This window comes from Pezoporus wallicus, unplaced genomic scaffold (assembly GCF_028554395.1).
Source record: "Pezoporus wallicus isolate ANWC-B61680 ecotype Strahan unplaced genomic scaffold, APGP_CSIRO_Pwel_v1 contig_2543, whole genome shotgun sequence".
NCBI lineage: Eukaryota > Metazoa > Chordata > Aves > Psittaciformes > Psittacidae > Pezoporus > Pezoporus wallicus.
The window spans coordinates 2,196,194-2,215,036 of record NW_026638172.1 but is presented as its reverse complement, the minus strand read 5'-3'; the positions used below and the strand labels follow the sequence as shown (position 1 = coordinate 2,215,036).

The following is an 18,843-nucleotide window of genomic DNA, read 5'->3' as shown; positions in this document are numbered from 1 at the left end:
ACATAATTAGATTAACAGAATTCTGTCATAGAATCACAGAATCCTAAGGGTTGGAAGGGACCTCAAAAGATCATCTAGTCCAACCCTCCTGCAAGAGCAGGGTAACCTACAGTACATCACACAGGAACTTGTCCAGGCGGGCCTTGAACATCTCCAACGTAGGAGACTCCACAACCCCCCTGTGCAACCTGTTCCAGTGCTCTGTCACTCTCACAGTAAAGAAATTTTTCCTAATGTTCACATGGAACCTCCTATGCTCCAGTTTACACCCACTGCCCCTTGTCCTATCACTGGACATCACTGAAAAAAACCTAGCTCCATCATCCTGACACTCACCCTTTACAGATTTGTAAACATTGATGAGGTCACCCCTCAGTCTCCTCCAAGCTAAAGAGTCCCAGCTCCCTCAGCCTCTCCTCATAAGAGAGATGTTCCATTCCCTTAATCATCTTTGTAGCTCTGCGCTGGAGTCTTTCAAGCAATTAATAATCCATTATCACAAGGCTTAAATATGCAATTAATAAATTTTATTTCTTTTCCAGATAATGCTCATGTAGAGGGGAGAGAAAATGTAATAGTTATTCATCCTGATTTTAGAATGATAGTTCTAGCAAATAGACCTGGATTTCCTTTCTTGGGGAATGACTTTTTTGGCACTTTAGGTAAGTGATTCATATTAAATGGTGATCTCTAATATAATTGATTAATAGACTAACAACCTATATCCATTAGATTTCATGAGGAGAAGAAGTCCTTGTGCATATTGATACTTTGTTTCACATAGGACACTCGGAGGTGAGATTCACCTTGAAGATTACCATGTAAATTTATGTAAAAGTGCTTAAACTTGTCCTGAAGTGAACATGCACATATGTGGTCATCTGTGTTACAGCTATTTTGTTTTATGGGATCTGGACAAAGGCAGGGTTACAAAAGAAATCTTTGCAAATGAGTGTGTCTTATATACAAATAAAGCAAAAACATGAGTTGTAAGCAGCCTGATACCTGACATAAGTGATTAAAGCAACTTTATCCCCAAATCAAACAAGTCATGGGCCAGGTGCTGTCCTCCTCAGTAGAATACATGGGAGCCTGATGGATGATTCTTTTCCCAGCAGTGGAGGCTACTGTCTTTTCGGTGTTAGCACTATGCTGCCTGCTTCCTAATTCTCTTTAGTGCCTCCATGCACATGACCCTGTGTGATAGGCTAGCAGGTACTTAGCATCCTCTTGAGCCATTGTTTTTCCATTTAAGGTGCTGTATGAAAATTACAGGGGCTGTTGTGATGCTCTCTTTCTAATTACTTAAGTGGATGCTTACTTTTCTTTTTAGGAGACATTTTTAGTTGTCATGCTGTTGATAATCCCAAACCAGAGTCTGAACTGGCTATGCTTAGACAATATGGTCCTGATGTTCCAGAACAAATTCTTCAGAAACTGGTGGCTGCTTTTGGAGAACTCAGGAGCTTGGCTGACCAAGGAATTATTAACTATCCCTATTCAACTAGAGAAGTTGTGAATATTGTAAAACATTTGCAGGTACAGTACATCAGATTTTATTGTAAACTTGGTTTCATCGCTGCTGAGATTTTAATGCTTGAAGGTTTTAGAAAAAAGATGTTATGCATTTTTATTTCATTCTCATGAAAAGTTTTGCATTTTGGAGGACTCAGATGTTCAGATAGTCTGAGGGTAAAGATCACAGATGCATACAGGCAGATATTTTTCTGTATATTTATAGATATTTTACAACAAAACCCCAACCTGAGAGTCTGCTTTTCTACTGTGTGAGCAAATACCACATCCATACATGTGAATACAGTATGCAGCGTTCGTACTAGCCTTCACTGAAAAAATTCGTATTCAGCATACAATACTTCCAGAACAGTGGAGCTGTTCACTTTATGCTGCGATAAAATTTTTGGTTTTAATAATTTCCGGGGGAAAACAAGTTCATTTTGCATAGCAATAGTGCATCACTGATGGAATTTTTCTAAGGAAAATGTTAGATGGATTCAAACTTAGCAAACAGGTACTTAGGATCCATGATCGCTTCCTACACACATTTGAACTGTAAAATCTTGAATTCTGATTTAAAGATGATCTTTTTTTAAAGATTGCAGTAGAGTCTGACTTCTGGCTTTATGAGTTGAGGATACTTTTTGCCTGAAGTACTTGAAATATAAAGTATCTCAATACTCTTTGAAATAGCAGTGGTTTTATTTTGTCCTGTTTATAATCATAAAATCAGTAATTTGTTAATTTGTACGTTATTTCTTGAATTACTGAATCCTAGATTGAAGGAAAGTTTAGTGGAAATGTGAATGTAATTGCTACAATTAGAATATAACTTCTCACAGATCATTTGACCATTTCCATGTATAACACTGCATGGTATAATAAGGTTGCATGATGGTTTTGTGTTTGTGCTCATAAACATACATGCATTCATCCATATACAGACATTTAGATCCTGCAGCTTAAAATTACTACTTTCAAAAATCTTCATCCAAATTTCTAGGGAAGATAGATTTTGTGCTCTGTGGTTTCTGGGATGCAGCAAGGTGTTGAGACAAAGTAAATTGATGCTACTATGATACCAAGAATGCTGTCTTCACAACTTTGTACTAAAGGTTAACAAAATTCAGACCTAAAAGCCGAAGAACCCATCCAAATAAACACATAAGCAAAGTAGTTTATTAGGATCTATTACCAGTTGGTGGGTATTTGTTTGCCAGAATGATAGAACATGTACAGAGTTACATTTGAAATGAAAGTGGAAAAATTGCAAACTTGAGGAACAGTTGCTGTGCAGCTGAAAAGCTGGTGGTTTAGGAGTTTTGTTAAATTAACATTTTCCTGTCTACATACTCTTTGGCTAGTCCTACCTTCCTTCCTAGCATCTTCCCTTCATCATTGGGCATGGATCACCAGGCAGGTTTTCCTGTCTAAGATTTCACTGCTTTCAAAATCCAGTGTAAATACCCAAATAAGTCTACAACATGCAGCTTTGATTTCTTCTGTAACTTTTGTTTTCAAGATCCCAGTCTCTTTGAAAGGATGCAACATTTTGTTTACTGTAACTTGTTTTTCAATATGAATAATAAAATGGCTGGGAGTAGCCAAATGTAAACAATGAATATAAACACAATGGTTATTCCAAAGTAAGAAGCTTTAGGTCTTCAGGTAGAGAAGAAAGAGGAAGGAGGGAAATGAGTCAATAAAATTGCTGGTCCTTAGGAAGGAAGGAGGGAAGTTAGTCATGTTGTTAAACTATTTCCCTTACAGCAGTTCCACAGGCCCACTCTCTTTGTACTATTGTGTTGATTTCTTCCACACAATTTTGGAATATTTTGCTTCTGTAAAAAAAGGTTGGATGTTTTGGAAAAAAAAAAAAAAGTGTTGATTGCTGTTATCTGAGAACACATTGGGGCTAGTCAGTTAAAAAGCATTCTGATTACATCAACATATTATTAGGCTAATCTCTGTACTCCAATTAATTGTTGTCATCAAAATATAGGATTATGTCTACAGTGTAGTTACAAGAGCATCTTCCCATAAAGATTATGCAAGTAGAGCACCTGTAGAGATTAATTGTAGCAGACACATTGCATTTAGAGCTAGGTTGCCTCTATACTAACTTTTTCTTAAGGAGAGTTTTTTTGTTGAATCTTGAGACATCAAATTAGTTTGAAGACCTGAAACTGTAGGCGTAGGAAAAGTTGTCTAATGCAGGTGCCTAAATTAGTTGCTGCTACTATTTCTCCCCACAGATTGTATAGGGAATATGGGTCTTGTAGCTCTAGATTGCAGGTGACCTGAATATAGCCTTTTTGTCTTGCTTGCGTGCGGTTTTCAGACTGTGTCAAATGTCAAAAGTATTTATGGTAATAGTGGCTTATGTGCAAGATGAGAAGCTCTTGCTCCACTGAGTTACCGTATGCTTCCCGGAACTACCAGCATATGCTATGACTGCTTCTCTGCAATCTAATATGCTAGTTTTCATAAGACCTTTTTTATGTTATTTTGCAGTGTCAAGATTCACCCCTTGTCTCTGGTGAATGTTAATCAGGCAAGCCACATTAGTCCAGATAAAATCAAAATAGTGGGTTTTATAACTATTAAGTTTGGGAAAGTTGATATTTTTCTGATAGGCCTTCTTTCTTATTCATATCTGAGATTGCTTTCTAATATAGTATAACACTAAATAGTATAACACTGTATAGTGCTATGCTCTACTGTAGTACAGCACTAGTATAACAGTTTCCAAGCAGTAAATGTCTAAGGTGCCTTCAGGCCCTGAAGTCTAATAATCGTCAGGCTTTTAGGCCTGTTTGGTAAGCTTTTGTGCATAGACGGTACTTTTTTCTATTTAGCCTAACCTCAAAAAGAAAGTAGGCTTATCAAATCACAGTTTGTATCCCTTTCTCACCTTGCTGCCAGATGCACATTAGTAATAACCATTTACCCTTTTGGCCAACCACAGTGAATCTTAGTTACCAGTTTTCAAAGAGAATTAGGTTTCTGCTGGCTTAATCAAGATCAGTGGCTATGTGACAGAGAGGAGCAGATAGAAATCTTGATTAGTGTCCCTGTGAATTAAAAGGCAGGGAGAGAATTCAGCTGTTTTGGTTGACAGTAGATATGCCCCCTGAAGACATGAGCACTGTTTAATCAATTAATATGCCTGTCGCTCAGGATGAGGCATAGACATGGTGCGTCTTGCTCTGCTGACACGACAACTAAGGAAGCACAGCGGTATTCAGTGGAAAGGCATTGAGTATAGAGGGGGAAGCCAAGGCCATGGAGGAATGAGCAGGTAGGGAGACATCTGTTAGTGTCACAGTGGCAGGGTGGGCCTTTGGGGTGGCACTGGCCAGATGGGAAACGTGCAGGCATCTGAAGGCACTAGAATATGGAGTGGTACTAAGAGCATGAGGCAGAAGTCTGAAACAAAAATCTGGACTCATTACAGACTGGATGCCAGATAATTCGTCACCGTTTTCAGTGTGGTGGTAGTGTGTATAGCATATTTTAATGAAGATTCTGTATTTGTCCTGGGAAGATACTATTTTGCTGATACCTTTTAAGCAGACTGTAGCAAAGCATGTACTCATGGAAAGGTAAATTCATAAAAATATGGATTCAAGCTGAATTCTGTCACAACTCTGTATCAAATAAAGCATAAAATATATATATAAAAATATAAAATTGTAAAATTGTTTAAAGCAAAGCCTATGTTATCTACTATTTTAACGACTAGCCAAGAATCTAAGCTGTGAAAATACTCTAAGGTACACGCAGAGGTGTTAGTTGTGAGGGGAAGAATCAATGAATGAGAACCAGACAGACTGATGAAGGATCAATGTTTCCTCCAGTAATCTGGTTTTAAAAATCAATAGCAACCAAATCATTTTTTAAAAAATGTTCAGCTCAAACATTCAAGCTTTTTTTGTGTGTGTTCTTCAAGTGAACTGTCATGGCCTTTCTTCAGTAAGCAGTTGTCCAGACAGTTATTAAAAAGTTGTTGGATTTGTTCTGATTGAAACAAGAGAGTTGTGATTTTTTTAATAACTGAAGTAAAGGGCTTTTTGACAAGTGGCTTGTGTTCAGAACATGTTTTTTTGACAGCAGCTATGAGTTGTACCTGAAGAAATAATTTTTTTCTGATGTCCTACTGATGAAAGAGACATAGAAGTATTGAGGCAGTTCAGTCAGAAGGGTGTCTGTCAGTAGTTACACAGTGATTCAGAAAACTTGGAGACTATTAGTGAAAAACAGATAATATTTTAAACACTTGACAAAACGTTCTGCAGTATCTTATGCAGGGCAGGTGAAAGAGTAGGTCATGAGTGAACAAGACAGCTTGGTGCCAGTTTGTTGGTTGTGCTTTGCAGTGAGAAGGGAAGAAAATGCACTATTCATCTTCATAAATGTTCTAAATAGTAGAGTTGGGTTATATAGAGTATGCACAATTCTGGACATACTTTGCTCTTGTTATCAAAAAGAAGACATACTTGAAAACAGACTGAGATACAGTCCTGCACACTAAGTAGCTTTAACATAAACTTTTTGCATTTACATTACATGTGAAATATTTATAGAGTCTTTAGTTAGAACAGCTGTTGGGAGAAACTTGATGGTTTAGTACCTGTTTCATTCCTTAAGGTCTGCACAGGCAATAGGGCAGCTTCTTGTTTTCCCACACTAACTTGTATTTTGCTAAGCTGTAATAGTGCAGAACTTCTAATAGGTTTCAGTTAGGAACTTCCAATAGGTTTCTAATAGGTAACCTTGGGGACAGGTTTAAAAAGCAGAATGGAGTTTAGCTTGCTTTTATACCAACAGTAGTACTGAAATATTCTGTGGCATGGACACTGCATGTTAAAAAGAGGTTTGTACAGGCCTGCTCCTAGCAGTGGTAGGACACCCACAATAACTAGCTAATTTTAGTGTTGCTTGTGCCATGGATATTTTATTGCAGAGATTAGATACTCATTAAGTTGGGAAAATACTAAATTCCTGGCTAAGGCTGATGTTTGATTAAGAGTATGGGTCAAAACATTTATGAAAATTTTCAGGTTTCTTCTATTTTAGCTTTTACTCAGGACTCAAATATCTTTACTTGTAATACATTTATTAATTTAGATAGATAATACCATTTATTGTATTGTGCCAAGTCTGTTCTAAAGGTTTTTGTAAAAGCCTTGCTCAGTAATGGAGAAAAAACAATTAAGACTTGATCTCCTTAAAATACTTCTTCACATGCTTATCTTCATCTCTGTAAATGTGCCATACTGAGATGGGAGCATCCAGGTCCTTGTCTCAAAGATGTAGTATTTGAATGAAAGGCATATGAGGAAAAAATGAGAAGTTTAAAATAAAGATTCTCTCTCACATCTCTTGCCAAAAAAAAAAAAAAGGTAAAGCAGTTAGGTGGTAAAGTTCTAGGATATATAGTAATGTGGTGATTTTTCTTTTTTTTAATTCTTTTGATTTGATTTATTCCATTTACATCTGTGGTGGGTTGACCCTGGCTGGACACCAGGCACGCCCATTCAAAGCTGCTCTCCCACTGCATTCCTCAGCTGAACAGAGGAGAGAAAATATGAAGAAAGGCTCATAGGCAGGGAGAGCTCAAGAGCTCACTCACCAGTTACTGTCAGAGGCAAAACAGACTGAACTTGGGGCATTAGTTTAATTTATTACCAGTTAAATCAGAGTAGGATAATGCGAAATAGAAACCAAATATTAAAACACCTTCTCCCAACCCCTCCCTTCTTTCTGGTCTTCACTTTACTCACAAATTCTCTATTTCCTCTCTGCCAGCACCACAGGAGAATGGGGAATGGGAGTTGTGGTCAGTTCATCACATCTTGTCTCTGCTACTTCTTCCTCTTCAGGGGGAGAATTCCTCACACTTTTACCCTGCTCCAGCATGGGGTCCCTCCCACAGGAGACAGCCTTCTATGAACTGCTCCAACGTGGGCCCTTCCCATGAGGTGCAGTCCTTCAGGAGCAGGCTGCTCCCGTGTGGGTCCCCCATGGGATCGCAAGTCCTGCAGCAAACCTGCTCCAGTGTGGGCTGCTCTCTCCTTGAGGCCACAGGTCCTGCCAGGAGTCTGCTTCAGTGTGAGCTTCCCACAGGGTCACAGCCTCCTTCAGGCATCCCCTTGCCCCAGTGTGGGATCCTCATTGGGGTGCAGGACCTCCATGGTCTGCAGGAGGACAGCTGCCTCACCGTGGTCTGCACCACAGGCTGCAGAGGAATCTGTGTTCCTGTGCCTGGAGCACCTCCTCACCCTCCTTCTGCTCTGACCTTGGTGTCTGCAGGGATGTTTCTCTTGCATATTCTCACTCCTCTCACAAACCCAACACACCATCTTACAAGAGTAAGATGATTTTTCAGATGTTTTGTTGAAGAGTATCTGTGAAAGGCTCAATGACTTAGCTGTGTCAACATGTTCAACTTAAACAGCTATTTTTGTCAATGACAAAATCTAAATAGCGCATAATACATACTCTGTTTAAATTACCTAAATGTTCCTTTAAAAAATGAGCTTATATAAGCCTGAAATTATAGCTGCATATATAAGGTCTATGTCCATTGAAATATGCCTTAATCTAAATAGGGACAGGTACATGTTTACTATGGAGTTTCATGGCAAATCAAAAGACAGTGGAAGTTACCCACTAAGCACTTGCAGCCAGTTCGTGGAAAGGCTAAACCAGCTTTTCACACCTATAGTGTCTTCTGCAGGTTCCAATAACACCCTTCATCAGTCTATTCCTATTACGTGTGTTCAACTGACTGCTCGGTCAAGGCTTTAAGCCTTACTGTCTTCTAGTCCTTAGTGGGAAATGAGAGGCAGGAAAATGTGTTTTCTTCTTGTGAACAGTAATTAAAGGTGTGGGAATATATGAGCATCAGTTCTGAAACCTGGAAGAGCACATCAGTCTTAAGTCATCAGTCCAGTTCAGTGGCAAAACCTGCATTGTTTGAAATACTAATGAAAGTTTGATAAACTTTTTTTTAATACACACAGCACGTTTCAAGTAGTGCTTTTTTCTAGGAAAACACATGTATGCAAATCTTAATCAAATCCTTCATGACCTAAAGTCATTTTTAGTAAGCAGCGTATCTTTTTCTTTTCTATATTCAACATCAAGAAACAGAATTCTTAAATGAGTTGTGTAGTTGAATTACACAAATATATGTATTTGTGTCAGATCTTTACATTACAAAAAGAGCAATTCCAAATTTAAGGAATACAAGCTATATTTAATTGCATGTTCCAATGATTACACAATCTTGTTATGTGTATAATTAAGATGATTCTTTAAAACATGAATTATGTTGAGTATTTAAATAATTGTCTCCTCCTTGTTTGTTTAATTCAGGTTTAATGTCAGTAACTTCATTCTGACTTGATTACCTTCTTTATTCTGAAAACTGAAAAATGATTATTTGAGCACTTGTCTAAGTTGAGCAAAGTTACTGCTGTAACTACTGGTTTTAGAAGTACTTAATGATATGCTGTGACTTAACAGATATTCAGTAAAACAAACTTGGGCTCTTTGTTTCTTCACAGAAATTTCCAACTGAAGGGCTGGCAAATGTTGTTCGAAATGTATTTGACTTTGACTCCTACAACAACGAAATGCGTGAAATTTTAATCAACACTTTGCACAAATATGGGATACCTATTGGAGCAAAACCGACCAATGTACAGCTGGCCAAGGAGTAAGAATAACATAAGATTATATATTAAGAAGACAGGTTTCTCATGGTCACTTTTTTATAGTGCATTATCTTGCTGCTAACTGATTCAAAGCCAACCTGGAGCACTTGAAGTCAGTACTTCTCTGGTTCAAATTTATATTCTTCCAAATCATTTATAACAAATTACTTCATGATAGAGTATTTGCTTATTACTAATATTTAATCTTGAATGTTCATGTACATGTTGATAGCTTGTATGATAAACAGATACATATATATTAATAAAGGGAAATACTTGTTTCTTTTCCTGTGTTTTTAATTGAATTGCAACACGTTTCTATCCTGTTGTCACCTAAATCAGTAGCAAAGCAAACAAGTTGTCTTCAGTGGTAGTGAGATTTTCTCTTCGATACTTAGAAAAGCCTCTATAAAAACACTTTGCAGACTAGGACAATGGATGTAAGCTCTAGGAACCATTTTTGTATGTATCTGTATATCACTATTATTCTATAATTATGTTATCAGTTGACATATTACACCATACACTTTTTCTGAGGTTAGACTTAAAATAGCTTTTTGGGGGTTTTTTTTAGGACTAAACTGAATTATGACACAGATTTAACTGGTTCTTCTACAGTTCACAGATAACAGACTTAAGTAGATCGTACTGAAAAGCTATTAGGAAACTAATTTACTCTGGCTTGAACTCTAATATATAATTTATTTATGGAGAAACAAATATTTCCCTTTTGTGAAGAAGGCTTTATGGATATATGGAAAATAGGGTTTGCCATTGGGCATATATATTTTATTTTTGTCAAGGAGGGACTGATTCTTATGACACAATGTTCTGATATTAGGTGTCCGTGTGTAGGTTTCTCCTGCTGGAGCACCACTGTTACTGTATCTAACAGCCTACATATACCTATTAAAAGAAGACTGTGTAATGCATGTGGTACACCTTTTAATTTTGATGATGGAAGGCTTAAATGCCTAGGGAACCAGTACTTGGGTGTACTGCACAGAACTACAGTGTCAAATTGACAGTACATGCTTCAAATTCTTGCCATGGTTTCTCTGGTGAAAGTTACTTGGTAATTTCTGTTTTAAAGAATTATGTTTATCCTAGTTTTTTGAGAAATTTGCACTTTATATGACTTTTAGAAGTATTATATTTGGGTTTACATGGGTTGATTGGAAAGGACTTTGTTAATGAGAAGATAGAGGTTAAGGAAACGTAAGAGAAAGCTGTAACTGGGGACTGTTCAGTCCATAAGTGAGAGGGTAGAAGAAAGATCTGATCATACTGAATAAGGGATATTCACCTGATCATTTTGAATCCATCACTGAGATTTTGTAGGACAGGTTACATCAAAGATGACAGACTTACAAGACTGTCTTCACAACATGCTTATCAGAAACTTCACTTGACTAGCAGCTATGAGTGCATACTGTGTATGCTGAAGGCCAAGGAGAGGAGAAACTACAGGTGCAGTTCACACGCAGTTGATAAAAGCAACTTTTTCTTAGATCTCACCATGAAAGATTGGGACTAGGCTGACTGCCTGGCTCTGATGATGAAGCAGTCTTGATCTCAGTATCCCGTGTGTCCACCACAGCTGGCATGTCACATTATCCTACTGCTGCCTTCCAAAACAGTCTTGGTATTGGTCATGAGATTTAACCCTTTGGAGTTTGTAAACCAAGATGGATCACCTTGAATTACAGATACACCTTTCAAGAATGGTTTAGGCACAGTTGGTTCTGTCTTGGGGTTAAAGAACATCTAGGTAATCTCTCTAAATGTGTTCCAGCCCCTATTGCAAATTCCCATGATAGACGCACTGAGGTAATTTGGTATGGTGTTTAGACCACTGCACAAAAGCTACTTCCTGAAGCTGCTACATGTTTAGAATGAAAGTACTGACCTTGTCTATGTTGTTTTCCAGAGCTCTGAGAGTAGGATAATAGTGCTAATCTAGTGTATCCCATTTCCTTCAGAAAAGTTGCAAGTTAATCTAAAACCTTCCTATCTGATTTTTGTCATGATTCATGCCTGAAAACCTTCAGAGATGGAGTTCTGTAACCTCCCAAAGCAAATCAATCTTGTTTCCAAATATCCATGTCATTAGAATGTCATCTCTAGACTAAAAACATCCAGTTCTCTCACTCTTCCCCATTTTTCAGGCCTCTGGTTTTTATTTTTCTTCTGTGATTCCTCACTTGATTCACGTCTGTCTTTTAAGCATTATGTGTGAACCTTTGCAGGTTAAATTCTGCTAGAGCTGAGTGGAGGAGTATGAGAGTATAGAATAGAGATGTATGCCATGCAGCAGTCCCTTTTAAAACCCCAACAAGTTTGCATTTCTTCCAATGTTTAACTTGCATCCAGTTTGAGGAACATGAACATCCAGATCCTTCTTACTGTACTATATTGTTCCAGATTGGCTCTCTGACTTGTCAAGATCACTTTCAATTTTAGGCTTGTTTTTCTTCCTGCTTGTAGTCTCTCACAGCTTGGCAAACTGAAGGTTTACTAGGTGTGATTTCTATGGTGTCCTGTTGACAACAGTGTACCCCCCCAGAGCTTTACTTCTGTGTTCCAGTTTTAATTTGCAAGACTTTTAAAGCTTACTAGCTATCATAATAAATTGGTCAGTGTTTCTATTAAGTAATGTGAAAACTGGGATAGTAACCCAAACCTATTCTGCTGGAGGATGTTAGTCATACCTGCAGCAAAATCACTGCTATGAAGAAGAGTGCAAGTCCTGTGTGATTTAGAAGTTTTGTGATACAGGAGCATTTCTGGGAGATTCTAGGATAGGAAAATCATTATACTGAAATTATGATTCCTTTTTATAGGTTCTGTATGGTTTGTCTTGCATCACACAAATTGTGAATATTTTATTCTAGTAAGTTTTGGAGAACTCTGTCTGTTACCTATTACTCAATCTAAAAGAAAAGTTGAATAAATCAGAATTATGTAAATTCCTGGTGAAACAACTGCTGAAACTATAGGAACATAAACATGAGACACATGAGCAACGCACTACAATACAGGGTCTCATTAGAAGGAACTTTGAGGGTTTTATCCAGCTGAAATTAGAGGGGAAATTTGACAGACAGTACGAGTGGCACTTACAGAAATTTTAACTTAGGTTTTGGAATTAATACACCTAATCTTGGAAGGAAATATTAGATGGTGTCTAATGACCATTTAGAAAAGAATTCTTACGGTAATTTTTTTCAAGAGAGAAATTGATTTGTTAATGCAAATTTATCTACTTCCAAAATTGATGTCTCATATTAGACCACTAAGATAATGCTTTAATTGGGCTTTTTGTTTCCTTCAGTTGGTTTATGTTGTTGCGTTGGGTTTTTTTTCCCAAATAGGATGACCATTCTTCAAGGCACTGACATGTTCAGTATTTCAGGTTATAACATCAGGATATTGTCTCCTGCTCTCACCTGTCCAATAGTTTATAGTTTTTATCAGTATTATGTGTAACGCAGGTGGCTCATCCACAATGCTTTGCCAAGACATGGTGCATAATAAAATGGATCACTCACTGTGCTAACTCATTGTTTTCTTTATGTACAACTCTACTTTGTTTTTCCCATTGGCATCTGTTATGTCACATTTCTCTGAACTCATGCTAATCTGTCATTTTGGAGCACAGTTCGGACTATTTGCAATTCCCAGGTAAAACAGCATTCAGCTCTAATCCTGGCACTTATTTCTGATGAAACTGTCATTCCATATTTTCCCTCCTGTCACTATCTGCTTCCCAGTGCTCGCTATAACTTCAGTATTTGTTTTATATGAACTGATTTTGTTATATGTAAATATTAACTGCTTTCATTTTCTCTTGAGACTGTTTGGTTTTCTTTGGTTGGGGCTTTTTTAATTATTTTTTCCCCCAGGTAATCTCTAGTTAATTCTAGGAGCTGTGTCTTACCATACTGTGTGTCTTGTCAATCCTGTGCATTGCAGGGAAAGAAAGTGTGGGGGGGGGCTGGGTCTGCACTTGAGTGTCAGGGAATGAGAGGACTAACATAAGACTGTTCTGTATGTCTACTGCTTATATTTTTAATCAAAAGATGTTTAAATAAAATAAGGAATTTCCCAGGTTTCAAACTACATCTTAAGCCTCAAAAAGTTAGGTTAGAAGCCTCTTCAGCTAGACAGAGCACTGGCTGTTACTGAAATCCTTGAATACATTCTATGCCAGCACTGAGCTGGTTTACCAGGTCATGTATTAAGCAGTTTTGTTGCTTGCCAGAGTTCATGTGCACAGCTGTACTAATATGATAGCTAGCTGCAGGGAATTTGCATTCAGTGGAGCTTCAGTCTTACAAGATTTGTAGCCGTTTTCAGTATGTTCTCAGAAGGCTAAATAAATAACTTATAAAGCAGCTTCTTTTGACTTTTTGAATCCATTTACTTGTTGGGTTTGTTTTTTGTTTCTGTTGGTTTGTTTGGGGTTTTTTAATTAGCCTACAATGAAGTTATTTTCCAAAATGAAAATGATAAAAATTAAAAGAAATTGCATTCCATTGGTGCCACTTGGAAAAGTTTGCTAACAGCAGAAGCCACTAAAGAAATACCTTTTGACAGATTGTCTCCCCTTAGACTGCTGTGCATGAAGAAAAGCAGTCTGAATACTAATTTTTTGTATAATTGCCCCATCAACTGTAGGTCCTGTGCAATCACCTTTTCTAAACAAAATGCCTGATTCTGTACCCATTCCATAGACAGCAGTGGTCATGTTGAAACCAGGGTGTAAAAATTAAAATTAACATAAAAAATGTTTCTAATTTCCCTTAAGCAGCAGGGTTTGCGAGATCCAAAATCAAATAACTGATCAGGAATAATTCCCTAGAACTTGCTCTCAAATCTTGGCTTTCTTACAAGATTACTGCAGTCTGTTATGTAGTTTTGCTGTCGTAGAAACCCTTTCCAGCTTTTGAAGAAAGCAAAAATCATGATTCACTCTGCACACACCAGCTGGAGAGAGAGCAGTGAGGTTTCAGAACAGTTCTTACCCAGTTACTGCACTTTTCACACCCGTCAGATCTCTTTGCTTCACAGATTTTTGCCAGTGATAGCATTTCCATAGTATTCTGTCTGCCTTTTATGTAAATGTATTTAATTAATTAATCTGAAATACAGCAGTGTGTCAGGAGCCCCTTGTGAAGCTTTTTGCTAGTACTGTCACTTCAAGTTATTTTCAGAACTTGCTTGTTACTTTCAAGTCCAATTTCCCTCCTTCACTGCATATCATATAAATTCACAAGAGGAAAACTGTTAAGATGTTTTCAGTGTGGGCATGTTGTTCCAGCCCCCCTGCACCCTCACTCTCTTCTGAAAATCATTTTGGGGGCAGACTGGTTAAAAAAGCTTTAATGCCACCAGCTTATTCAATCCTCTTAGTCTTTCTTAGACCTGATTTATATGAGAGAGCAGTGAGATGGAGTAAAAAAGACTTCTCAGGCCCTGGAAAAATAAGATCCCCATTACTCTTGGAAAAGAGCTCGGTATTTCGAATTCTGCATTTTGTTTTATTCTTATATTCTGAGCTGCCTTCCCCTCCTTTTTGCTGTGCACGATGACTTGGTCTGCTGCCTCAGAGAAATTAATCAGAAACAGGGAAGAGAACAAAGCCTTAGGAATCTAGGAGAAAGGAGAAATCAGTTTTCCTGAGGGAAGAGAAGAACGGTTAGCAAAGCAAATCTCCAGAAAGTTGAAACAGAGTGGAAATGTTTTGTTTCTTTGGGAATGCAATCTGTAATTCTGTTGCTATATAAAGCAGGGCATTTGGTTAGAGCTGGCTATTAACATATGCTTTCTTTTAAAACTTAATAACGATTGATTATTATTAGTGAACATGTTGATTTCTAGGATGTTGTCCATAGGATTAATGTGTAAGGAATTAAAACCGAAGTCCAGACCCTTCTGGAAGTCAATGTTCCATTGAGCTAATGGGAAACAATTGTTGCTGATTATAGGCATATCAGTGATTATGCTACTTGGAGTCAACATAGCAAAAGAAAGTCTCCAATTTCTTTTGGCACACAAGACAGTTTTTGCTCAAGACATACCCAATGTTTTGCCAGCAAATCATTATGAAACCCAAATGGAAGGCTGAAGTAAAATTCCATGGATAAACTGACATTTAGTCTAGTGTGACTGTTTGCCCATTTTCTGACTGCGTGAATGTATTTATCTAAGAATTGTGTATATGTTGAAATAGCACATCCTGAATGTTTTTTTCCTAACGGTGTTAAATGCTGTAATCTACAATATATTGTACTTGCCTTGTTTTTATTTTTTTTTTGAGTCTGACTTAATTTCTCTTCTTAATTTGGGAAGAATCTGGCTAGACTAGCTAGGTGTAAAGCATGGAAGAGTGTAAACTGAAGTGGGAAAGAATGCAAAATAAATCACTCTTCAAACACTGGCAATTACTGATATTCTTAATTAGACAACAGACAGGCAGTGAAGACTCTGCTGGGTCTTTGACAAGGATAGGGTATTAATGAGATGCACTTTCCTCAATCCATGTCACAATGGCATATTGCTGCAGATGGATATTTATCTGTGAGCACCAATGATCTATAGCACCCAAACCATTTTCTGTTTGCAAAAAGTGTCTTTGGCTATCTCACTGCCTTGGCAGATGGTCCAAACACAGAATGCTGGTAGAAACTGGCAACTGTCTGCCTGTGAGTACTGGCTTCTCCTTGTTGCTTGAGGTTTTGTGGCAGTATACCAGTAGGAAATGTTAATTCAGCATCCTGCATGAGCTGCAAAGATTAGAGGATAGTAGGGATCACTCCCTGAGTTTTCATTTAAGTTCTCAGTGGAAAAATTAAATAGAATTCTAATTCCCTAAGTTTCATATATAGTTCAGCTGAGGTTTTCTGATTTGCAATCCTTTCTTATTCTGAAAGGGATATCAAGAAGTAATTAAACAAACCTCTAATATCTAGGAGGGATGAGTTGTTTGGTGGGGAGAGGGGAAATAATTGCCACAGTAGGAACGAATATCATCCGACAGGACAGAAGAGACCAACCACAGACTTTTAACAAAGAGTCCAAGAGAACTTCCTTAAAATGGACTTTGGAGATAATAATAGAAACTTGGAAAAGGAATGTCTTCTGTTCTCTTGCCAAATCCTGTAGCTATCCAATGATGTGCAGTGGTGTGTAACACAGAATGTAGTTTTGATAGGAGGTCTCCTCAGGAGCAACTAATCCCAAATAAAAGAAACCAAAAGTGATGATTTCACTAGCTTGAAGGTATTCATGTAAATTAACGAAGTCAAACTGCTTTTAATGGTTGCAGATCACTTCAGAAGAAATAAAAATTGTGTCATCCCTATTTTGCTGTCAAGCTATTTTGTCATATGCCAGCATTTTCTTTTCCTATATAAATGAGCTTTGCTTTGGCCCACATATTTCTTCTCTAAATAAAAGGTACAGAAATGAAGAAGTTAGACCAAGGCAAGCTTTTGAAGATGTCACTGTCCTTTCTGTGGACTGCACTGACCAGAAGGCAGTGGGATACTCACATGTCTGTATTCTTTTGTCTTTGTTCATGTGAGGAGTGGCAGTATGGATATGGAATTGATTGAACTTTTAGTGCATGGTTAACTTGCCACAGTGTTTACTGTGCTTATTTTGCTGGTTTCCTAGATGAGTGTGCCACTGACAGAAGTTCCTTTAAGCAGTACTATCACACCCTGATCTGAGTAAAGCAAGAGATGCTTTGGATATACTGTATTATATGTCTCACATAATTCAGACTGGAAAACTTCCTTTTGAGCTCATTATGTGAATTGCTGCTTCTTTTATGATGCTGTTTAGGTTGTGACTGTATTAATATTCCAGAAAAAAATTGTGATTTAAAACATAAAAGAAATGAAACATTTTAATGAGGAAGCATTTTCTACAAGAGAATCTTCAGATATGACTCATTGGAAAAATGCAATTGTTTTAAATTATTTACTGCCATATCAGTTGCTGGTTAATGAATGTAAAAGTTTGTTTGTTCCTGCATTATTTGACAGACTGCCACTACCAGATCATAAATTTATGGGCTACTGGAAAGTCACTGAGCCCGGGAATGCACAACAGAAACTGCTGTGTCCAGCAGAAACTCAAAAAATAAATGTAAAGGTTTGTCTTTTTTTTTTATTTTATTTTTTAATTCATATAATACTGTTTTTATGTATTGGGGTGCAAAGAATCTAAAATTTGTCCAATTCCTTCAGGAAAATGAGTATATCCAAACCATGGTCCTTGTTCTCTGTTCTTGGGGGTTTATACTGACTAGGAAAATTAACATTTTTGTATACCTAGCCCACACAATGCAAGATGTGTTTTAAAATCAGTAAGTTTGGTCAGAAGTTCTTTAAAAGAGGTTTTTATAAGGATATTGACAATACCATACTTGAAGGAGCTGGTTTGGGTGCTTGGAGGTGGCTGGTTTCAGTTCCCAGATCTCAATTTTTTAGGTAAGATCAGAGGCTGAAAAGAAAGCTGTTTTCTATTTCGCATGCAGCTGAATTCTTACGGGTGTTTGGCACTCCCAAGTTTGAATCTCAACCCTTGGTACAATTTAACCTGCAGCCAAAGCTTCTAAATCCTTTTCAGCTTTCAGTTTTGGCTTAACTTCACTGATTATTACTCCAGTGAATAAGTAAAAAACCTGAACTAATGGGATGTTGGGGTGAGATTTAAACTTTATATAGTAAGAATTTGCCATTCAACTTTCTTGAAACAAAAATATCTTGATTTTTATCTTGTACAGACTGTGTTTTATCAGTACATGATACCTTTTTCCTGCTACTGGACAAGAATGGGCGCAAACCAATAAAAGACTAAGGAGGAAAGGCATGATGGTTTCTGTTCTGTAAAGAAAAATGCACTATGGACATTCAGAGTGCTTGTATTTCTTTTTCCCTTTTATATATTTAGCAATTAGTCTATTTCTATTATTAATAGTATTAAGTCTTAAAGAAGACTTCTAGATTTTCATAAAGAGTGGTGAATGGAATACTTTGGCAAGCCCTCATTGTTACCATTTGTTTTAGGGTCCTGTGTACTTAAATATTCAAGGATTTCCACTGGAACGACATGAAGCCAGGTCCCTCAGTTTCACAGAAGAACTCGCTTTTTGGACACTGCCTTTGGAGGAAGTTAACTTTGTTTGCGATGTGGCAGTAACAAAAGGTGTGGTAAAAAAAGCTACTAAGTTTTGTAATGAACCCCAATATTTTAAATATGATTATATTCCCCTGTTACCAATACTGGATCTGGTCTATTCAACTCGTTTATCAGCAACCTGCTAAGATTCAACAAGGGCAAGGATAGGGTATTGTACCTGGGGGGGAAGAGCCCCAAGTACCAGTACAGGTTGGGGGCTGACCTGCTAGAGGGCAGTTCAGCTGAGAAGGAGCTGGGAGTATTGGTAGGTGGTAAGTTGACTATGAACTGGAAGTGCACCCTAGTGGCCAGAAGGGTCAATAGTATTCTGGGGTGCACTGGGAGGAGTGTGGCCAGCAGGCTGAGGGAAGTGATCCTTCCCCTCTACATGACCCTGGTGAGGCCACAT

The 18,843-nt window shown here is 37.6% G+C and overlaps 1 protein-coding gene across 1 annotated transcript in view; it reads left to right on the top strand.

Annotated features, from left to right (window-relative positions):
* The window catches only part of VWA8 (von Willebrand factor A domain containing 8), a 176,684-nt gene that overhangs the window by 101,656 nt on the left and 56,185 nt on the right, over positions 1 to 18,843 (top strand). The window contains exons 24-28 of the mRNA XM_057409687.1: positions 543 to 662; positions 1,334 to 1,539; positions 9,093 to 9,244; positions 17,297 to 17,405; positions 18,323 to 18,461. Of these exons, the coding sequence (XP_057265670.1) occupies positions 543 to 662; positions 1,334 to 1,539; positions 9,093 to 9,244; positions 17,297 to 17,405; positions 18,323 to 18,461 (726 nt within the window). The remainder of the gene's footprint in view (positions 1 to 542; positions 663 to 1,333; positions 1,540 to 9,092; positions 9,245 to 17,296; positions 17,406 to 18,322; positions 18,462 to 18,843) is intronic.